The sequence below is a fragment of the Pygoscelis adeliae genome, unplaced genomic scaffold (assembly GCF_000699105.1).
Source record: "Pygoscelis adeliae isolate BGI_AS28 unplaced genomic scaffold, ASM69910v1 Scaffold42, whole genome shotgun sequence".
Taxonomy (NCBI): Eukaryota; Metazoa; Chordata; class Aves; order Sphenisciformes; family Spheniscidae; genus Pygoscelis; species Pygoscelis adeliae.
In genome coordinates, this window is record NW_008824283.1 from 2,693,978 (window position 1) to 2,717,297 (window position 23,320).

At 38.1% G+C, this 23,320-nt stretch overlaps 1 protein-coding gene across 1 annotated transcript in view; it reads left to right on the forward strand.

Moving 5' to 3' along the window:
* Window positions 1-126: 126 nt before the first annotated feature.
* Window positions 127-23,320, forward strand: part of TTC1 (tetratricopeptide repeat domain 1) — a 32,053-nt gene continuing 8,859 nt past the window's right edge. Inside the window, exons 1-5 of the mRNA XM_009318498.1 lie at window positions 127-640; window positions 12,201-12,261; window positions 14,152-14,264; window positions 16,183-16,219; window positions 17,967-18,115. Coding sequence (XP_009316773.1) covers window positions 254-640; window positions 12,201-12,261; window positions 14,152-14,264; window positions 16,183-16,219; window positions 17,967-18,115 — 747 coding nt within the window. The 5' untranslated portion in view covers window positions 127-253. The remainder of the gene's footprint in view (window positions 641-12,200; window positions 12,262-14,151; window positions 14,265-16,182; window positions 16,220-17,966; window positions 18,116-23,320) is intronic.

Here is a 23,320-nt window from a genome sequence, read left to right on the forward strand (position 1 = left end):
ATGCAAGTGTGTGTGACTTATGTCCCGCTGCAAAGGAGAAGCCGAAGCATAGTGCTGTGCCGGTCCTGGGAATCGGAGCTTGTGAATTAACTTACTTATGGGAACGGTGTACCAGCCCCATATCACTGTATAGTGCGTAGAAGAAGCATATACAAGTTGCTCCCTCCCCCGAGGGCTAATAGTTTCCCACAGGTGATGTCAAGAGTACTTTTAAGTACTGTAGAGATTCGTTTGCTGACAAGGCATTTATATTATGTTTATTGAGGGTTATTTCTTTCTCATTTCTAAAAAACCTAACCCCTCCAAGGAGTCCAACATGGAAGAGTTTAAAGATGCAAGTCCACCTGAAGAATTACTTGATCACTTAAAGCTTTCTGATCAGAAGTCTTCAGAGACTGGCCCCAAAGATGCACAGAATCCCAAAAACATTGAAGGTGGATATACACCATCCTCAGCCAAAGATCCCACAACAGCAGATGAGTGTTTCCATGACTGTCACGACTCCTTTGAGGCAAAAGAACCTATGCTGGATGATGAAGGGAATTTACAGAATGATGAGAATAGCTCAAGGAAGCAGACAGAACTAGATGAAGAATACTTACTAGAACTAGAAAAAGATATGCCAGAAGAAGAAAAACAGGTAATCCAAAATACCAGTGTTGAATATAAAAAGACATATTTTCAGTGTCACGTTTCTGAACAGTCTGTGACCAGCATGAAAATGGACCTTTAAAACTCTCTTATGTGTCTAATTTTACTGTTCTCAATTTCTTCTTTTAGGTAACAAATATTTTTGTTAGCTTTCCTTGCTGTTCTTAATCATCACATTCCGTTCCAGATTTTTGTCTACTTTCACCACCATGTAAGGTTACTGTGACTCAGAGAGATTATAAGAAACAAAAATCTCCCTGTTTCATGTTATTTAGTTGTGTGCATTCATTGTTTTTGCCTGATTAGCTGCAAGGTGCTTTTCCAAAACTCAGAGCAGGTTTCAGGATAGTTTTCATATCTGAAAGGCTAGTTTAAGTAATACAACTAATTGGGATTAAATTTGAAAGTATCCCTATAGATTACTTAAGCTTTAAACAAACAAAACACATTAAATATGTGGTTTTGTTTACTTTCAGTGTGGTTACACTGGACAAAATGTTTGGGTAACAAACTGGATAATGTTGTGGGGAGTAATGAAATAGGTCTTGGGGAGAAGTCCAACAGCCTCTGTAATGGTGTTTACTCCCCTGTAAGTCTGTGTGAACCAGTTTTTTTGACCCTCAGTCAGTGGTGTCACTTGACGGCAGTTAGTTTTCAGGGTTCTAAGATATTATGGTCATCAAGTAGTTAGAAAAAAAAAACTTTTTTTTTCTAACTTTGAGAAAACTTGTTAAATGATATTCAAGGTTACACTCTGTTCACTTGAGTAATGCGGTGATTTCTGCTGGTAATTATGTTCTCATAGCAAATGGTAGAAGGCTTTCTACTGATTCATGGATTTTTTTTTTTCCCTAATTTTTTTCAACTTTAGTTTGCAAATGGTGGGGGAGTAAAGATTTTTAGTAAACTAAAATCTCTGTCCCAACATACAACTCCTGTAATGTTTTTTTTTAACACTATTTTTGACAAGTTTTATAGCTTGGCCTCTTGAACAGATCATGTTTCAAAGAACTGATCCTCTTAAAATCTGATTGAATTATCCAAACGAGCAGTTAGTTGTACTGAAAATTGAAATAGTGATGAAAAGTACTGCTATATTCTTTGGCAGTTGGGGAAAAGATGGAATTATGACATATTGTAACTTACGTGAAGGGAAGACTTCAGCAAACTTTATTTTATAGTCCTGTAGGCATGAATTAGATCTTATTTTAATAAAGGAAATAGAGTCCTAACTGAAAGGCTAGCTGCACAATTTGGATCACAATTTGGATCATAATCATTGAATAACTGATTATGAAGAGGGAAGGAGAGAGTGGAGTAAGGAGTGGCAGCTGACAGTATCTTAGGAAAGCATTACTTCATAGTGGAGGATAGTGTATTGTATAGCTGTATAGTTTATGTTCTGGAAACTCACAAATCACCAGGAGCAGTAGAAGAAATTGCTACTGCAATGGCCAAGTACTACTAAAATGAGACATTTGATGAAAAAGAAGAAATGAAGGGTCATACCAAATTAATTTTTTAAAAGTGCTTAAAATCTTATGAATGTGTCAGTGAATTTATAGGGGCTTATTACTCTTTTGTACAGGCAGGCTGATCTTTTCTAATTCAACTGACTTGGTAAAGCTGGACCATGCTTTCTTAACTGTTGGCTCGCCCTGTCTGTGTTGTATAAGTAAATAAATGCTGGCTGTACATTGCCCAAAAAAGTTGGAAAGAGGGAGAGGCTTGGCAGTAACTTGACTACACCATGGTCTTACTGCCAGCTACTGTAAATAGAGAATGAGGGGCAGAAATATGCAGAGCTAAGATGCTGGAGGCAACCAAACATCTAGATTGTTTGTTACAAACCAGTATAGAGAAATTTAATCAAGTTGTGGCTCAAGTAGTTCCCTTGCTGGTAGGGTGGGATTTCTGACCAAAATACATCAGTGAAGACAAAAAGGTAGTTTTTCATCTGTAGTACGCATTGTCATGTTACTGTAGAAGTTCCTTGAGGTGGAAAAGCAATATGGGACTAGTGGGGAGGTGGAACATGGAATATAATCTCCTTGAAGTAGGAATGAGACTAAATGTAATGCTTGTCTGCTGCTTCACCTTGTGGAAATCGCTTCATAGCTTGCTCTCTCTCTCTCTCAATTTTGACATCTGTAAAATGGGCATAATGATGCTTGCCAGTTGTAATACTTTGAGCTCTAATAAGGAATAATGGGGGTGGGGGGAAATCTCAAGAGGTTATCTGGTGCGTCCTTTGCCCCAAAAGGGCCTCTGGAGAGGTTCATCTAGTCCAACCCCCTGCTCAAAGTTAGATAAAATAGATCAGCCTGCCCAGAGACATGCAAACATCTCAGAGCCTGGAGATTACACAGCCTGTCTGGGCCCCTGTTCTAGTGGTTAAATACCCTCATGGTGTTTTTTCTTCGTATTTAATTAGAATCTCCTTTGTTGCAACTTGTGACCACTGGCCCTTCTTTTTCTGCATGCCTCCAGGAAGAGTCCATCTCCATTTTCTCTGGTGATGAGGCCTCCCCTGAGCCGCCTTTTCCTAAGGCTGAACAAACTCAGTTCTTCTAGGCTGTCTGCTTAGGTCATGGTCTCCAGTGTCCTGACCATCTTGGGGGCCCTCTGCTGAACTACCTCTGGGAAGTTGATGTCTGTTTTGCTTTTTTTTGTATGGAGGGGACACCAAAACTAGGCACTCTCCAAATGCATTCTCTCAGGTGTTGAACAGAGGGAAATCAATCACTTTCCTTGACCTGCTCACTACACAGAAAAACCATTATCACATTGCCCTTGCGTCTTTTCCAGTTTAGACTAAACAGTCCCTTTTTTCTACTTGTATTTATTGCTTGTACGACAAAGAACGTTGTCACAATGAGGCTTCTGCAGCAGCCTATAACTTGAAGGCAGCTTGAGAGTTTCATAGACAAAATGCTAAAAGCTGGGGGAAATTATGTCGTAGAATTAAACTCTAGAAAGAGCAGCAGGCCTGGAAATTGGGTGTCTTAGTTTTCGTGCTGCTCTTGTTTCTGTTTTATTGTTAGGTAATCTTTTAATTTTGCACATCAATTTTTACCTTCTGTAAAGTGAGCAAAAGAATTGTGAATGTTGAATACTTGCATTCAGCTTTGTGGAACTCCATTGAAAGGTGCTATGGGAATACAAAATAATAACTGTTTAAAGCTGGAAAGATTTCCTTAGAGAAAGTATGGAGACAGCTGTACTTCTCATCTTTTTGTAGGTTTATTTCCGGTGGTATTGAGTAATTGTGCCTTTCAGCTTAGTTTATGATTATACCTAATGAAATGGAGGGATTGCATCTCTGGGTATCACCACAACTGTTAGATTGGCAATGCTTACATTGTGAACTTTGTTTATGTTCCATAGAGAGCTTTCTGAGTGGATTATATAAGCAGTCTTTAAAATATAGTTATTTTTTTTTCTGTAACAAAATATTGTTGGTATCTCTTATAAGCAGAGCTTGAGAAATCCAGAAACTAGAGATGAATTAGAAGGTTACAGCAGTTGTTGCAACTCTTGAAGTAGCCCATTTGCATGATCTTACCCTGCATCACCTTACATTCTCTGTGTAGTAAAACCATGGGGATGGGTCGTTCCTGAATTGCCACTGCAACTTTCCTTATAGTATTGGGAATTGATGGCTACAAATTTTATTTTATTTTTATAGAGAACATTTCACTTTTGAAAATATTTTTATTATGAAAAGAATCTGTTAAATGATGCAGCTTTTAAGAAAAAAATACTGCAGTTACCACCTGAAAACAGCTGCTGTACATACATTTATTCAGAGTTTTTAAAACATTTTAAACTTCCTTCCAATTACTCAAAAGGTCGTTTTGAGAAGAAGGGCAGCATGATTTTTTTTGCAGCTGGAGAAAATGAGGCAGAAATATTCAGAACTTGTTTATTTGACTGTTGTGACCAGACACCCAGCAGCAGTGCTGTGTTTGCTACTTAGGCAGTCCTTGATCAGTCATTCTCAGCCCCCTGCTGCCTTCTTCATTGTGCTAGCACACCTCTCTGTGTGAATGTGCAGTGAACCAGTTATGGGGAATGATTCAGATGAAAAATAATGCTGTATTTTTAGATCAAGGGCAGTGCTGGTAAAAGTAGACATCAAAAGGCAGCCTCATGATGGCATACAGGGGTAGATGGATTTTCTTTGATTAGACTACTTGCCTAAATAAGAAAAACTTCCTATGAACTGTGGTTTCAGCACCAAGCATAAACTATGTACTCAAGTCATAAGGACAGCTGGATGTTAGCCCTGCTCAAATCACATTTATGGAGCTAATAGCTAGTTTTGGTTGGTTGGTTTGTTTGTTTTTTTGAACTAAGCCCACTGTTATGTTTTAGCAGCTTTAACAAATCGGTTCTTTTGAGTGATGTTCTCCAATAACTAGGCTGCAGAAAAGAAAGTCTCTAATATATTCTGGAGATGCAAAGACAGATTCTAGTCCTTGCTCTGCATATTTACGCGTATCCTATGTGCAAGCTTTCATGGTGGCAGGTCTGAGCAGAAATTCTAACCCATGCAGAAGCTGCTGCAGAGATCAAAGTGAAGGAGCAAGCGGTCGTGTATTTTCTCTCAATTATATTTCGAGAGCCCCATACAGTGAGATTTTTAATTTTAAGCAACAGGACTTACTTCCAGTACTGATACCATAAGAAGTCTTCTCTGCACAATGAAGCAAAATAAGAACTTGAAGGGGTATTAAGACACAAACCTGCAAGAAGTATTCTTGAAAACAGATGTAGCATAGAGCCTGGTTACTTGCCTGGACTTGCAACTCTGAGCGTTTTAAGAATTAAGCAGCCTGAAACAAAATTCACTTTTATAAGATTTTTGTTGTTGTTACAAAAGCATGCTGATTGCTGCCTCAGCAGAGGCACTGAGCAGTAAATTGCTTTTGATGCATTACAAACAGATTTTTCTGGTTAGTTGTCATTGACAGTGATGGCTTTGACGTTGGTCTAGTCTGCAGAATTAATCAGAAGACACCCAACAGCTGTTACATGGTAATTGTTTCAGTCTGACCCGGTCTTCTTCTGGAGGCACACCCATTAATTATGAGTTTATCCAGCAGCAAGATTCTGAATCCCTCATGCTCTTCCATCATGACAGATGTTGTCTTGTTCTTTGGGCCTTGTCTGGCAAAGACTTAAGCACCTGGCCTAGTAATCTCTTATTTTGGATATAGAACACTCCTTTCTAGCTGCTGTAAGACCCTGGAATAAATATCTAATATTCCTCAAAAGCAGATTCCCTTCTTTGGGTTGTTGCATGTGCATTAGAGCTACAGCTGGCTGTAATCATGCTCAGCTTCTATTTTAACACTAGGAAATGTGTTGGCAAGACAAGGAACACAGCTCTAGTAGAGGAGATTCTTGATTAGTATCTTGTTAGCAGCTCTGTAAGAATTAAGTGAAACTGATCTTTGAGAAATAGTATTTTTGAGTTACACCTGAGATTTTTTTTCAGTTCTGGGCTAAGCAGTAAAACTTCCCCCCCTTTTTTTTTTCCTGTTTTCTACAGAAGTTCTAGATTGTGTTAGAGAACATTGTCTTAATCAATAAATTTCCTTTAAGCTGCTCCCCTCCTCACCCTTTCTTCCCCATGCTTCAGGTTGATCCCATTGTTCTTCCATGAACTATAGCTTCTGTATAGAATTTGCTTTTCCAGGGGTTGAAGAACTGACCAGGGATTTCTTCTGAGATGACTTCTCAGGTGTAGTCATTTATTTCAGCATTTGGTGTTTTCCTAGTTCTGTCCAATATAGTATAGTAACCTTGACTCTGTCAAAGTTGCTGCTTTTTCTATAGTATTTACAAAATAAAAGCTAAGGTACAAACTGGAATATAGGGTACAACGAAGTGAGTCATATTTTGGAGCAGTCTGAGGCATTGATCACTTGGAGATGGTCTCAGAACTCTTTCCAGAAATAATTATGTGGTTGGACCAAAAAAACTAGATTATTAATACATGAGACAATCCAACTGACTGCACAGCAGTAAAATTTATTACATAAATTATTGATAAATACCAATAAGGATTATACCTTTTGTTAACAATTCTCATCAGCATTCAAAATTATTTTGTATAGCAATAAAACTTGCAAGATAATTGGGTTTTGAAGGCGTCACAGTGCAATCTTGTGAAATCTAATAAAAGGTGATCCTCTTATTCAAATGACCTACTTTAATAACCTGAATCCTCTATACAGTACAGCACCAATACTAAATATGCTATTGTTTTGGTAAAATTGGAGGAAAAGATGGATTGCTACACTAAAACTGCCCTGTCTTATGGCTTGCAAAATAGAGCAAAACATCCCGTTATATTTTCTGAGTTAATCAAAGCTTGGAGAAGTACATTCGAGAAGCATATCTGTATCAGCTGGAGTAATTAATTCCAAGTGCTGGCAAGAAGAACCTGGATAAAATCTGGAGTTATAATCTCCCTGTGTGATTTATAGTTCCTTGCGTTACATTTTTAAACTAAAACCAGTCTTTTGCTGGATGGCAATTTAATAGAAAGAGTGAAAAAGTATACCTTCATCTTTCTTTCAGTGGTGCTATCTGATTTTAGTCTTATATTCATTTTTGCATTTCTCTGAAAGATGCTGATACTGTCAGATTGAGACCTTTTCAACTTGTGGTGGTGATGGATTAAGTGGTCAGCTCCACTTTTCTGCCTGAGGCTGTTGCCTCTGAAACAGGAACAACTGAATGGTGTGTATTGTCACTCAGGAATAGTCACAGTTAGTCTGGCGTGTTAACTTAAACTGACTGTCAAGGATGGATGTGACCTGTTGTCTCTGGAAGTGCTGCTTATGATTTCACAAAAAGGTAGTGATGTGGCAGTAGAAAGACTAATGCATCTTTACCATGGAGTTACAATGAGCAGAAGTCGGCCGGAGTCTAGCAATGCTTATTACTCTACCTCTTGAGTGTAGAGGGCAGCTTTGGCACAGTTTTCAAGTGACTCTAGCAAGATTTGAAAAAGGATTTTTTGAGTGACTACAACCTTAAATTGAAATTCAAATCGTTGAATGCATGATACAGCAATAGCTTCACAAAACTGCAGGGGGAAGCAGATGACTACTAATGGATGACTTAGAAATAGAATTGGTATTTGAAGCTGAAAAATATATTCCTTATCTGTTTAAATTCCTTGCTTCTGTGCACCCTTTGAACCCCAGTAATTTTACATTGACTGCTACTTGGTGACCTTACAAAAGGGTATATGAGATGCAGATGTGCATTGTCACACTGTATAAATAGCCTTACAGAGAAGAGAGTACGCATTTGCTGCTCTTGACAAAACTGGAGCCAAGAACAGTTCCCTAGCAAAGGTAAATCAATTGATCAAATAAAATGCATAGGAACAGCCAGAGGAAGCATAGTTGGAAGTGTTACAAACTGAGGATGTTCGTCCTTCAGCTCTCACCAGCTATATTTGAGGATTTAACTTCCAGCACTTTTATTATATTGGTTACTTCCAAAACAAAACAGCTTTCTTCTCTAATAGTAGAACAATGCTTTAATGCTTTTATTTTTAACCCTGAGTTTTTTGGCAGAGTTGAGGTCCAGGGACTGTATTTGGTGGCCTTTCGTTTGAATTGTTGTACTTTATTGTTGAAGGCCAAGCTGTCTTACTTCAGATCAGGCACTAATCTTCAGCACCTCTTGCTTGCCAGGCAGGTTTAAGTTAAGATCCTAATTTCTTCAGAATATGGACGATTGTAATTCAGTATCCAAACCTGTAAACATTTCTAATCAGATCCTTTAAGAATCGTATTACTAGTTAAACATAGTTATTTCTTCTGGACTTTAAAAAATAATTTTTTCACTTTGTACATCAAAAAATAATGCCTGCTGCTTGGAATTTGCCATCTTTGTGTTAGTAAAATTTGTAAAAAACAAACCTTAAGATTTGGCTGACTTTGAATAGCAGAAAATCATAATGGAGTGTAAGTTGAGGAAGTTGTGCCTGACCCCAATGTCATTCGTATATGAGCAGCCTCAGGGAATGGAGTGGGTCAAGATATCTTTTCCTTAGGCAGAGCATTCTAGGAGTTCAGTCTGACCTACTTCCCTTGCTGAGGGAAGGGTAGCCTGCCCTGCAGCTACTTAAATCTTTTTCTGAAAAATGAGTGGGTGGGGACACTGAAATGACATTGTGCAAAATTTGTCCCAAGGACAAGTCACTTGCAATTTTTTCACTCTGGGCTGATATGACCACAGTAAACTGATGACCAGTCAATTTGCAATTGTCCATCGAAGCTGGAAATGCAGCATATTGAGTGAAGAGGTTATGTCTTCCAACAGCGCTTTAGCTTTTGGTTGTGGGTTTTTTTTTTTTTTTTACCCTGAATTTGAATGGAAGACAGATTCTAACAGCATCCATTGGAGCAGTCCTTTCAGGTTAAATGTAAATTCATCCAAAATAGTTGACTTTCCACTGCTTTTGTGTTAGGAGTTTCTGTTAAAGAAATGTATATATGGAGGAATAAATGATGTATTTATTTCACAAATACATAGTGCACTTTAGAGGGCAGTGCATTTAGGATGTGACGTGCTAATACAAATGCTTTTACTTTTTGTGGAAAAGCCAGAGGAATTTGCTTTGGGGGATAGTTTGCTACTATGTATCACTTGCCAGGTCATACTTCAAATGCAAAGCCAGAATGATGCATGAGATACCCTGTAGACCTTACCTTTTTGAAAAATACTGTGAAAACTTGTAGTTTGGAACTTAAGGGACATCCTGAAACCCGTAATACAGGGATATCTTGAAAATGTTGGTCAAGCTATAATAGAAATACTGGTTTTGAACCAGGACTGCATTGCTTGCATTGCTGCTTTCCAAGGGGCTAAGTAAGATGCAAAACCATATACAGTGTTCTTAACGATGCTGCTGGCTTCTGAAACGTGCTTAGACAACACCTTTTCTGGTCAAATAGAAGTGACCGCAAAACTGTCACTGACACTTGTATGTCTGTAACAGTTATGTGACTAATAGTCCTCTATCCTTCAAGTTTGTGCAGTTTGATTCGCAGGCAAGAGGACATACCAAGGAACGGCTTTCAGAGCAGGAGAGTTATATGAATCCTTAGCTTCCCAGTGTGACAGTCCTTAAACTCTTCAGTTGCTCAGAACTTTCATTTGCCCATGTTTCCCCAGTGAACATGGCCATACAGCCACCTCGGTCTTTCTTCTGTGCTGTTGAGACTCTAGGTCACAATCCTCTTGGCTACCTGAGAAGGAATCCCACAACTGAAGAATATTTTTTGTTCTTTTAACTCTTCTTTATATTTAAAAAAAAAAACCCAACTTATTTTCCTGAAGCCTTCTTGCTGCAAATCACTTTTTATATTTGCATTTAATACTTAATTGGGGTAAACATATAATATTTTGTAAACATTTTAATAAAATGAAACAAAATAATGATAATACAGGTAAAGCTTTTCATCCAGTGTTCCTTGATTTTAGGGTTTCTGCATCAGGAGTACTGTGACCGTGCTGTAGTTCTCATTTTATATGACAAAAATTCTTTCATTATTGTAGAGTTGTAACTCTACCTTATGCAACAGTGAATCAGTTAATGGCACTTAAAGGCCAGTTCTAAGTAGGTCATGAGCAATGAAGTCAGTAGGGCTAGCGTTTCAAGCATTTCTTTTCTTGAATGAGGGTCATCTATGTAGATCTTTCATGTTTTCCAGTAGGATCATCATCTCCAAACCTGTTCTGTGCTGAAATCTGGCTGCTTTTTTCACTGGTATGAAAATTAATTCTATAATTACTTTCACACTATATGCATTCAAGATGTTTTAAAAATTTCTTTCTGTGGAGGGCCGACAGTGCGTGTGGCAGTGACCTTGCTGGAGCTGTTCTGTCTGGCACTTCGAAAGTTTGGGTATAGCTTTCAATTGCAGTTACGTACTCCCTGTGCTGAACAGCAGAATCCTGCATATATAGAAAGAATTTGTGCTTTCAATGCAGCTTGTGCCTTAAGTATTTAAATTTATTTGTATGCTCATATTTAGAAAGCACCAACATTGATGTGTACATTGATGCAAGTGACATTGTGGAAGGACTTGTGTAGGTTTGTCAGTCCACCCTGGAGGAAAGCCAATTTCTAAATAGTGGTGCATGTTTTGTCTGACCCATGTTTTGAGGTTTTTTTAAATGTGAGGCGCAATGAGTATTAGAAAAGATATTTAATAGGTGATAGGAAAAAATTTAGTTATCTAGGCATGTATCAAAAGGGTCAGATGATATTTTACTGTGTAATTTTGTGTGTCACAACTGAATGCCATTCCCCTGAATCTAGTTTTCAGAGCATTGTGATCTGTTATCAGTAAGATGGTGACAGTGGTCGGGTAAATTAGTTTCCAAAACCAATAAAAGCAAGAGGAGAGAACCTCTGATTTTGTATTGTTTGTCAGCTACTTGGCATAGCTGTGAGATGGTGCAGTGCTCCACAAAGAGTACTATATTTAGCTGTTTCCAAGGAGATGTTCTGTGCGATATTGATAATTGCATTAATCCTTGATTTACACAGTCTGCAGGAAAAGAAACTGCTCCTTTTCCTAGTGTTGGTTTTTTAATTGCTCAATGATCTGTAATTTATAGACACCTTGATTTAAATCCTTTGTGTATGCATGTGTGTTGGGGGCAAAATCAGTGGTCAAATGATCATTTTTCTACCATAGAAATGATTCATGAACATGAGCATTGCTTCTTGATGTTACTGTCTTACTTATACTGCTTTGTTTTTACTTGTGTGAGGTATGTTTGCATGTGAAAGACTTCCATTGTAAATAGGTTGAAGAGATGGCTTGATGACATCCTGTGTTTTCTGTGTCAGAGGCTAAGAGCATTCATGTCAACTTCACTTGTGCCAAGAGTACTGTTAAGATATTCATGGTTGAAAACACAACTCTGCTCAGCATGTGCAATTTTCACTGTATAACAGAACAATCTTCCCGTGTCTGGGTCTGATGGTTTAGTCGCTCTCTGCATAAGAAATCTTTCAGGGCAGTATTATCCATGGACCTGTTTCTAATGCAGTCAGCTCAACATGCTTTGTACATCTCTGAAAGTAACTGAATTTCTGAGGTGGAATTATTTCAAGCAAAACTTTTGAGACTTTACATCTGAAATATATTCTACATAATTGAGCTGCACTGATTGAATTAAACTGAGTTGGAAAGGACAAGCAAACAGCCAGCTAAAAAGCTAATGTATTAGTTTAAACCATGTAATTCACTATGAATGCTCTTTCTGCATACTGTTGTCCATGAACTGGAGCTTTTTAACTGCCTTGTTGTTATACTCCAGTGTTTCATGGATATATAAAGTATATCACGTCACAATGAGTACAAGCAAGCAATCTCGGTACTGGTTACAATTCTTCAGGTTATATTTTATTCTGATTTCCATTCATACTTTATTTGGAACTGCAGCTGACCTACTTGCTCATTTCAATTAAATACTTTGAGACATTGTCTTTTCTTTTGTAGAAAAGAAGAAAGGAGAGCACAACACTGAAGGAGAAAGGAAATGAGCAGTTCAAGAAAGGAGGTGGGTTGATAATCTTTTAACACCATATGGATGTTAGAGAATCTTAAACTAATACTTAGCCATCATGGTGATGTTGCAGAAGACCCATAGGAAGTTCTCACACCTATCATTGTTCAAATTTATCATCTATATCATTTTTCATCCAGATCTAGAGAACAGAAGGAGATAGCAGACCTCCTTAAGAGTTAAGCTTAAATCACAAAGACTTGGATTACTAAAGCAGGATTCTCATGAAAGCTAAGTATTTAAACCCAAGAACATGATACAGAATTGACTGCCTTCCAAGCGTGAGGGTTTCTTTTACTAATCAAAAAAGGCTTCCACTGTGCTCCGAGTTTTGCTAATGCGTGTGCTTAGAATTGATGCAGGACTCAGTGGCTCAGTAGCTCCCTCACACCTTTGTACATTTGCATGTTTCTTTTTATCCACTGACTCTATCTGTTATACATTTTATTTATGTATGTGTGTGTACGTATATATAGACATCTGTATATACGTACACACACATATGTACGTCTATATCTGCTTACATGTACATCTATATACATATACACATACATGTATATACATTTGTGTATATGCGTATATAGAGATGTATACACATGTATATTTGTGTATAGAGATACACATGTACACACACATACATATATTTAAAAAAAAAAAACTAGAGGTATGTGAAGTTCTGGCTTATGCAGAAGTGGACATGTTCTGAACATAGTTAATAAATAACAACAGGGTTGAGGTCAGTAATAAATAACTGTACCAATGCTTTTAATTAAAAAACATAACGGGGAAGTGATTTTGACACCCACCTGTCATATAATGTTCTAGTGGCTAGAGGATTCACAAAGAAACCAGGAAATGTAGATTCATATTTTCCTCAGTCAGACGAGACACAAACAAGTAACTTCCCCTTCCCAGAAGTATACCTGATAACCAGACAGTGGCCTTCCTGTTGGAGGTCTCTTATTGTGTGCTAAGAGAGCAAGATTCCTGGGGAATGATTTACCAATTCAGGCAAGCATCAGAGCAGGCAGAAGGGAACTGCTTCGACCATGAAAGCAGCAAACTGTAATGTTGGCTGAATCATCTTGTGAAGTCTCATCCATAGCCGCCTCTTGACAGACTCTTTGGCAGATCTTTCAGTGTGCCTGTGCCTACAAAGTGCTTACTAATCAGAAATACACAACCTTTTAAGCACCTGGGTGGTCACCAGCTAATGTGCACAGAAAGAATTGCTCTGTTTTGAGGACAATGCACTTGTCAGCTGGCAGGGCATTGTTCAGAGTCAGTATAGGGCGTTTTCACTCTTGACTCTACCTTTATTAGAAAATGCATAACTTGATAATCCTGTGTGGTTTACCACTGGTCCTTGCTTTAGACCAGACTTGATGACGGATGACCTTCAGGTGATAATGGGTTTGTGGTGACTGACCTTTTAAGTCAGTCATTGGAGATGATGTGGCAAATAAAATATCTCCATAGCTGCTTTGAACAGGTATCAGCACAGTGGCATGTTTCAGCAGATGCTTCCTTTCAGATCAAGGATACACTTAATCTAAAGAGATTCTACCTCTAAGGCTGATACTCAAATAGAATGAAACGATTTCAGGGATGAGAATTATATGCACATCATGCTGCACTTGTTACATTAAGCTCAGGACTATATTTCTGCTTTTACAAGGGTGTTGATTTTAAAATAATTAATTGTCATTGATCTATGTACTACTTAGTAATGCCCTTTGTCTGAGAGCAGCTACTGATTCTGGTTTAACATTACATCATATACTGAGAAATGTTTCCAAAGAAATCTTAGCCATGTGGTTCACTGACTGTACTGGCATTTGAAATAAATGATCTGGTTTGGGTTTTTTCCTATTGCATCTGCAGACTATGGAGAGGCGGAGGACTCTTATACGAAGGCTCTGCAGATTTGTCCAGCGTGCTTCCAAAAAGATAGGGCTGTTTTGTTTTCAAACAGAGCTGCTGCAAAAATGAAACAGGTGAATATTCTTTTTATTTTATGAATGCATTGATTATATGACAAAGGCAATAATGAAGTCATTAGGGGTGCATAAAGGAGGGCAAAGGAATAAAGCTGTTCGCAGGTTTTGCTGCTTGCTCAGTCTCTCATGCTCCCAGTAGAAATGCTGGTACGCTTGGTTTTACCGAGGATGAATACAAACCTGAAAGTTGCAATGGGAACAGATGTTCAAAGTTGCTCTGCTGCATTATGTTTAAAACACTGATTTTTCTTTCATTCTCTCTATTTTAAGGAAATTCAAAGTTCATGTGGAACAGATGTCTTTAAGCATATTTCGTGTATGCAGACCATGTGTTAGATTGTTTAGAATTGTAGCTAGCTAGTGCTTTTTCTAAAAGCCTGGATTGTCATATACTTGTCTTCATTTAATTGGCTCAAATGCTTTGAGGCATAAGCAGGACTTCCTAACCATGGCTTTATTAGTTCAGTTAGTCTGCTTCCTTCACAGTTGCTATATAGTAGGACAGACCTGTATAGTAGGGCACGGTCTGGATAGAATGGCTACAGCTTTCTTCATATGTTTTCTAGTCCTTGACTGGGGACAGGTGCGCAGATGTTACCAGAATCAGCAATGCAGTGAGGTAGCGTGGAAGGCATAGAACACAATCTGTCTGAACAGAAACTTTCACTTCTTTAGAAAGAGGAGATACTAAGAATTCAGGGGAAATTACTCCCTATTTTTGCCTTTGTTTTTAAGATTAAATTATTATAATATAATTCTTACTCAGCATAGAGTATTCTTGTTTGGCTAGAATTATTTAATTCACTGTTGGGATACTGAATTGTTTGAGCAGACAAGGAAAAAATTGAACAAAATCTGTAATAACAGATGCTGTAACCTTTCAAATATGAAAGCTTTAAACTAGAAAACCTCCTCATAATACAGATGTTAACTATTCATATCACTGGGAAACTAATCCAATAGTCCCCAAAGGAGCCCAAGATGGTAGAAGAACTATGCACAAACTAGTGTATCTCACCAGTATGGATCAGTGGAACCTGACAGACCAATACATTACTCTGAAAATAGATTCATATTATTAATATTATTAATAACTTCCCCATTAAGTTTGTTCTTCCATAACTGCTGCACCCATTTGCTTTGCACTACAATAAAAGCTTGTGAGGCATTCTTCTGTGAGACAGCTTCTGTTTTATGGAGAAGAAAATACTTCCTTGGGTGTAGAAAGATTACTGCTACTTAGATCAACAATACAAGCACAGAACAGCCTAGAGATTTTTTGGTTGTTTTTTATTTTTAAGTCCTTTTAGTTTGAATGAAAATAGGATCTCTGTCTCAGCAATTTGGGGTTTGGTTTTTTTTTTCCTTCTTGTTTCATTATAAGCAGATTGCCTGGCTCTTATCTTCTAACTATGGTTGTCTGGGTGCACTAAAATCTCATCCCTACCACTTCTGGAACTCTCATGCATTGTCCCTTGTAGAGAAAGCTGTAGTAGTGCTAAAGGCAGTATCTGCTTTCCAAATGTCTTAGCTCGTACAGACAAGAATTTATCTGGGAGTCTTGGGAACTGTCTATTCCAACCCCCCAATTATTTGACAAAGGTAGAAAAGCTGTAGCTCGGTTAAGCCAAGGCCTGCAGATATGACTCAGCCTTTTGACTGTAGCTTGCTGCCGGCTGTTCAGTGCAGACCGATTAGTGGGGCAGCCATGCAATTTGAACACTGGCAGCCTTCACAGAGAGGATGCTAATCACTGGTAAAGAGCTTTACATCAGAAGCAACGGTATGAAAAGCCTTGATTACATGAACATCCCAGTTCCTTGGAATGCCAGACAAACCTTTTTGCTTGCAATTGTAAATAATCTGTTTCCCAAGAAATATGAATTAAATATAACAAAACTATTTTGTGTTCTAGGACAAGATGGAAGCTGCCCTAAGTGACTGCAGCAAAGGTATGACTTTTTTTTCTGTGTGCCGCTCTTGTGCCAGGTCTCTCATACGTAATTATGCCAGGTAGTGCCTTACTGCAGAGCTGTAATTTTGGGCATAAGTGTCTTTAAAGAATTTATAGAAAAGCTGTGGTGGAAGACACCTGAATCTAGAATTATTTATATTATTTATTTTGTAAAATATCTATCAAACTTTTCCTGTCTGTAATAATTTACTTTCTATTCTCTTGTACCAATAAGGCTGCTGTTTGTACTTTTTTAACAGGAAAGTCTTTTTATTACAGAGGCTGTTTCCTTACACCTACTATTTTAAACCCACTTCCACCTGCCATTCCCCCCCAAATCTTGGTTTAATCCCAGATTCCAAAGAACTGTGAGGCCTTATAGAATTAAAAGCATTATCAAGTCCCTTTTATGCAAGGCTTTTGCTTTGTCACAAGAGCTTATGCTCTCCTGTTCTCGTCCTGCATAGCTTTCTCTCCGCAACTTCTGGTGAAATCATTTCAGCTGTGCATTGCTTTATTGCTTCCACCCACTCACCCATGCTCGAATATTTGTTAAACTCCCCATGATAGCTGGGGAAAAAAGTCCAAATTACCAATCAGAAAACTAATCCAATGGCTGCATGCCAGCACTGCTTGTACAGTAAATATGAGTTTGTACATGCTACAAGTATTCTTGAAGGTAACAAATTCTAGCTGGCCTCTGTCACTTCGGGGGTTCTTTTGGTGGTGGTGCATTTTGAAAAACACTTCTGCTAATTTTGTATTGGCTGAAAGGGAATCGGTCTGCTTTGCAGCAGTGAGACTTAAACCTACCATCGCTTGACACTCCCCAGGGGCTTGGCTTACGAACTGCAATGCAACACTTGGAACACAGCAGAGCAATTCACACTAACCTGCAACTTGCTGATGGTAGCATTGTCTTTGTCTTTCCAGAAGAAACAAGCTAGAATATTTAGCTAGATAATCCTAGATTTAATTGTCCTGAGAACCATTTTAATGGGTTTGTAATTATAAAATGGGCAGTCTTTCATATTCCCTCTTTCTATGATGAAAAATGGATGAAGAAATTCTTGAGAAATTACCATTTGCAGGTTACTGTTAAGTTTAGCATTCAGTCTTAACCGCATCTGTAAACACGGTCATGGCTGCCAAGGGAATAAGAAGAGGAAAAGCTTAAATTCAGTCAGTATGCCCCTCTGCTAACTTGTAGAGCTAACAACCGTTTGTGGATTCCCAACCCAAATTCGACTGTTTGATACTAAATTCAGAAGAATGCCAGTAGTTCTCCTGGAGTTTGTCTCAACTTGAACTGAGATAAGCAGGGAAATGCTTATTTTCCCTGCTATGTGTATCTTTAGGTATATTTAACTTTAGCTGTAATCTAATAGTACATACTTACTAAATATACAAAAGCTGAAGAATATCTTACAGGTCCTTAACATTTCTGAAGCATCACTTAGAATCTCTGCATATATAGTATTGCAAAATTAAATGTTTGGGCATTATAAATCACTTGTATCTGCGATAGACTGTAGTCATTAAATGAAATGTGAACATTTGCGTTAGACTTTCACGGGCAGATGTATGCCTTTCTGAATTATGTCTTAGCTTTTAAAACTGTGACTCTGCTTGATTCTAAGCTACATTATAAAGATAACTTGAGAATTTAATACACACTTAAGAATTCATTTGAGGGGTGTAGAAATGTTTCAAGTAAAATACTGTGCTTTGTTTTTGTTTTCTAGCAGTGGAATTAGATCCTAACTATATTAGAGCTTTGCTGAGGAGAGCAGAACTATATGAAAAAACAGAAAAACTAGATGAAGCTCTGGAAGATTATAAGGCAGTCCTAGAAAAAGACTCATCAGTTCATCAAGCCAGAGAAGCTTGCATGGTAAGCCTTTTTGGTATACTTTGGCCTAACTTTAAACCAAGGTCCTTTCTTTCCTATTCTAAATACAGAATGCTGTTTATGCAAGCAGCTTCATATGCAGTGGTGATAAATATTTTTGAGTCTGAAAGTGTGGTGCTTTTCTCATCTGGTTTTACGTACGGAAGATTACATGAACTGCCAGAACTTCCATGGTAAGTCTCAGGTCCATAAAGCATAGTCCTCCTTTTACCTTTGTAAAATGAGTGAAAGTAAATGTGTGTTCTGAGCTGTAAGCAAGTAATTACATGTTTAGCTGTTGAATGGTGCGTGCGTGCACACACACACTTCATTCTAGTTTTCTGATTGAGGCTGTGAATTGTATTTATGCATGTGCTAGAAGAGGTTGCCTGAACCACTGCTGCATTCTAGTAGCCATCATTTCAGTACGGATCTGCAATTTGGAGATCAGAATACAAGCACCCTATAATGCAGTTCTTGCTAGCTGTTTGATTAGTGGGAGTCTGGTTTTCTTTCAGTAGAATTATTTTTCTGATTGGTAAATTTGCAGTCGAATGCCTTTATGGCATAATTATAAAATAATTACTTTTTTTGATGACTTGATTATATAACTTTGAGAATGGCAAAGAGATAGGATTCTATCAGTCTGTATCTATGTTTGTATCTACTTTAAAATGTTGGTATTTTTGTTTCTTGATTTAGCTGTTTTCTGTTCTTGTTCATTGCTATGCCTTGTGTGTGTATTGGGCACTGAGTTATTTTACTAACAGTGACTGAAGCCTGCTATTAATCTTCAAAAACTTAGCCTTTCATTTGAAGAAAAAGGCACCTTGTGTTTGCAAACAGCACTCTCATGGTTCAGTTACTTTCTTCATTCTGAAAAAAGAAGAATTCTGGTGCTTAGTACTGTGTTCCAATGTCCACTTTCAATGAAATTACAAATACTTAAGGATTAAACATTTCTTGCAGAATCTTTGCCATATCTCTGAAAGTGTAAGGAAATGCTTTAAAAGTTTCCTTGGCCTTTAGGATGTGTCAGCTTGGATGAAAAAAGGTAAACCCCTAGTAGTTCCTGAAACCCCAGTCTAACATGTAAATAATCCCTACTCAATGGGGATTTAAAGTCACTGCCACAGCCTGCTGATTTGAGGTTTTAAGTAACTCTTTGTGTAAAATACCAGCAGGAAGTGATTTTTCTAGTGATATTTAGTATGTTAATGCTCAGTGTGGAAAATAGCTGTGGATTTGACAAGTTCAGAGGGTCTTTTCACAAGGGTAGCAAGAAGGGAAATTTATTTTGTGCAGAAAGCTCCTCTTACAGGCTGCTTGCTGTTCTTATTTTTGAAAAGAGGTTATGAAGGCTGTGTTGAAAACAGATGTGGTGGAGACTGGGCCAGACAGCCTGTGGTTTTGAAGGAACATGTGCTAATGAAAGGTAGCCACTATAAAAAGTACAGCGGTCGTCACTTTTTATCAAAGTGGGAGCTTCAGGTCATGGTAGGTGAATGGTTTGCAAGCACCAGAGAGCCTGGAAAGAGCTGACCGTCTTCTGCAGGGAATACAACAGCAGTATTCTTTACTTCCATTTTAAGGTAAATGGATGCAATTTTAGAACGTAATTCTTAATTGGGCACCCAAATCCATATGCAAATATTTGACTTTATTTATATCTGGTTAAATTTTCAAAGAGTGTCATTATTTTAGTTCAGCTTCACATCAGTGAACCTGCAACATATTCTGCCCCATAAAGAAAAGAAAATAATTTGCTTCACCCACAAAATTATCTCTAAAACCACTTTGAATATGTTGATGCAGAAGTAATGTTGAAAGGCTTAGGTTTAACTGTTTTAACTCTCCATTTGGGAAAATAAATCATTAGTAGTGATTGCCCCCCGCCCCCCTTTTCTCCATACTATGGTGTTGTAAGTGACAGATTAGAAACTGCTTTTATAGCCTATTAGACAAGAAGCCTGGTCTGAAATTAGTTCCTTTGGGACTGAATCAGTTGCACTGATGGCAGAAAAATATTCTGCTTAACTGTGTAACTCCTGTAAGGGTATGGTTTCACAAAACAGCTAAACTGATCTACTAACTGCCCGCTCTTACGAAGCTGTCCGGTTGCTTTCCTTGTGCTAGCGCTGGTACTAGCTCATGTCCGACCCTAGGGGGTGGCTGGCTCTATATGTGAGTCTGGCAGACAACGAACTCTGCTAAAGGGAAAAACAGCAACAAGCAAGCAAAAAAAAAGCCAGCAACCAGAAAACCCCAAAGTAAATAGTTTTCTATTGCCTTGGCTTTTTACAGTCAGACAAGTCCCACTGCAAATGCTAGTGAGAAGGAAAGAAGACATGGTCAAGGCAGTACAGGAATTGGGGCCATCCCTTTTGCAGCACCCACTGACAAGGTCAGTTTACTGTACTGTGAAACAACCCCCTGATGCTTGTTGCATGCATCTGGTTGAGAGCAGGAGAGCACTTTATCACCTAGCTCTTGGCAATGGCTTAATAAACGACAAGCTTGTCAAACATCATTACTGCATGCGTAGTGAATGTGATGGGTTCATCACAGTCCAGAAAAGAGTATTTGTGTTGGCCTTGTTTATAGTCTTCTAGCTGAGACTATGGCTTATTTGATCCAGGAATTCAGCCAAGGAGTCTGCTAACATTTCTAAAGGAAATGATGGGCTTTAGTTTCTGTAGCTTGTAGTTTTTTAGCACTAGACTAGCTCCAGAGTGAGGCCTAGTGTAATCTAGCCAGTTACTTGGTGAAATAGTATTAGTGTATAAGGAGTGCGTTTTAGCAGCTCATCATACAAAGAACAACTGAGAAGATCAAACAGATTGTTATGATCCACCCGTCAGGACTCCACAGATTAAGACTTGGGAACGCTGTCAGTAGTTGGTACAAAATATAAGGAGTTTTAAAATACATATATTTTGGCTGATTGGAACGCCCTGAAAATATAGATACTGTCCTTTATACCTCTTGCAAAACCACAATTTTCTTTCAGTGAGTATGCCTCTAGTAGTCTCACAAAAGAGCCCTTGCTCAGTAACCAATGGAGATTTGGGCTAGAAGAGAATCATAAACAGTCCTGCTGTTCTTCCTGGCCATCTTTCAGGAATGCTTTAGAACGATCAGTAATTTATTCTTAATTTTTGTAGCTGGGAAGTACAGAGGTTGACTGTTTCATATACCTTCTGCTCCTTGACCTCATTTTACTAGGCAGAGGCTTCAGGCTCACATGTGGTGCAGAACACTTTGTACAAAATGCCCTTAATTTACACTGCAGCGCGATTTAGGACATTCTGCCCTGAGTTGGTCCTGTTCTTTGTCAAGTTTCAGGGTAGAAGCAATCTTTTGAGTCTGAAGCTTAAAACTCCCCTTGAAAAATTGTTGAGGAAATACTGATAGCCAGTTTGTTCTTTGCTTCTACCCTGAAACTTGACAATCTTTTGAGTCTGAAGCTTAAAACTCTCCCTTGAAAAATTGTTGAGGAAATACTGATAGCCAGTTTTACACTTTTTAAAATATTCATAATCTCTAAATTTCGTAATAAAAAAACAATTCCAGCTGTAATGTTGACTCCACATATGTGGTTAACATATCTAATATGTAAGAGACTAAGAAGCTTTGCTTTATTGTAAGGTAAAATGCATTTCTCTTTGCAGAAATATCGCAGCATTTTTTCCCCCTCACTGGTAATAAAAATGATGCATCAAGAGAATCTGCAAATTAGGTTCATTCACTGTTAGAGCAAATCTTTCTCCTTCCTGTACATAGAAAATATTTCACATACTGCTTTAGGGAATGTCATGATCTTGCTAAAAGACAGTTTATAAATATTAAATACACAGTAGTTCTTTGCTTTGATTCCTGGTTTGGTGGCTGCTCTAAAATTTCAGTACTGTTTATATTTCAGGAGTACAGTGCTAGTGTTTGGATTTAAATCCTGGTGTCACACACTTCAGTTACTTTTGACATCTTCAATGCCAAATTAAACAGTTTGAAATTATAATGTTTTGTGGTCAGATAATCCCTATTGATGCTTTCCCAGAAAGTGTTTAATTATATGGTATCAATCTGTAGGTTTTGTTTTTAGCAGGTGTGTAACAGTGTTGTGTGAATTTTAGCTTCAACACAGTTTTTGAGGGATTGGCAGGCCAGATGAACTTATTTACCAAAACAAGCTGTACTTTGAGATAAGTATCATAGACACCAGATAAATAGCTGTCCTTACGGACACCTTTCTGTAGATAACTAACCTTGCAAATACATTTTTGGAGTGAGAAAAGCTGAGTCTTTGGAATAGTAGTATCGGACAGACAAAACATGGAGTATGTGTTTCGGATAAAGGATTTGTGTCTTTATTTCCTGCTAAAGCCTAACGTCCAAATGTGAGAGAGACACGTTATATATGCCAAACTCATCCAAGATGCAGCAAATCTCACAGCCACAATGCAAACTGAATTTAGAGCCTGGGGATATCCACACATGTTTTCATGCAGGCAGCTTAGGTCCAGATCTGCACCCAACTTAATAAGCCCCTCTGGGTCAGCAGGAGTCAGATGAGGTCTGACTGTGTTAATTAGATCTGGCTCACTGGTGGTGATGCTGGGCCTGGGCTAGTTTCAAGCTTAGCCATCCATATATATCTGCATTGTATTCCTTAGTACTCATTTTTCTGGTTTTTTTTCTGGGGTGTACCGCCTCTCTTCCCCATCGCTATAGAAAACGAACTGTATTTGCCTGTGTTCATCAGTGTATCCTGCATTGAAGAGGAGAGGAATAGTCAGGCAGCCTTGTCAAGGGGCTTTTTCTTGAGGTGAACATCTTATTTCACTGTAGCAATGATACCAGGATGACAAACCTATCCACGATGACTGGAGCTGTAAATGACAGGAAGAAACAAGATTAGGAAATGAATTCTTTAACTATGTTGAGAAGCCAATTACCACAAGGGAATTGTATCAGGAGTGAATTCCACACCTGTTACCATAGTCTGCAACTGTAATTAATTTACTGATAGCACCATTACAGCAGATCTGTCTTATTTGCTATGACCTCCACAAGAAGAGACAGCAGTTATGCATATAATTGCATGCAGAACTGGCAGAATTATCCAGTAATAAGCACAGTATAAAAGCTTGAAATAGTACTTCTGCAAAATATGAAAAAGATGTATAAAAAGTGACTGTCATTCGTAAT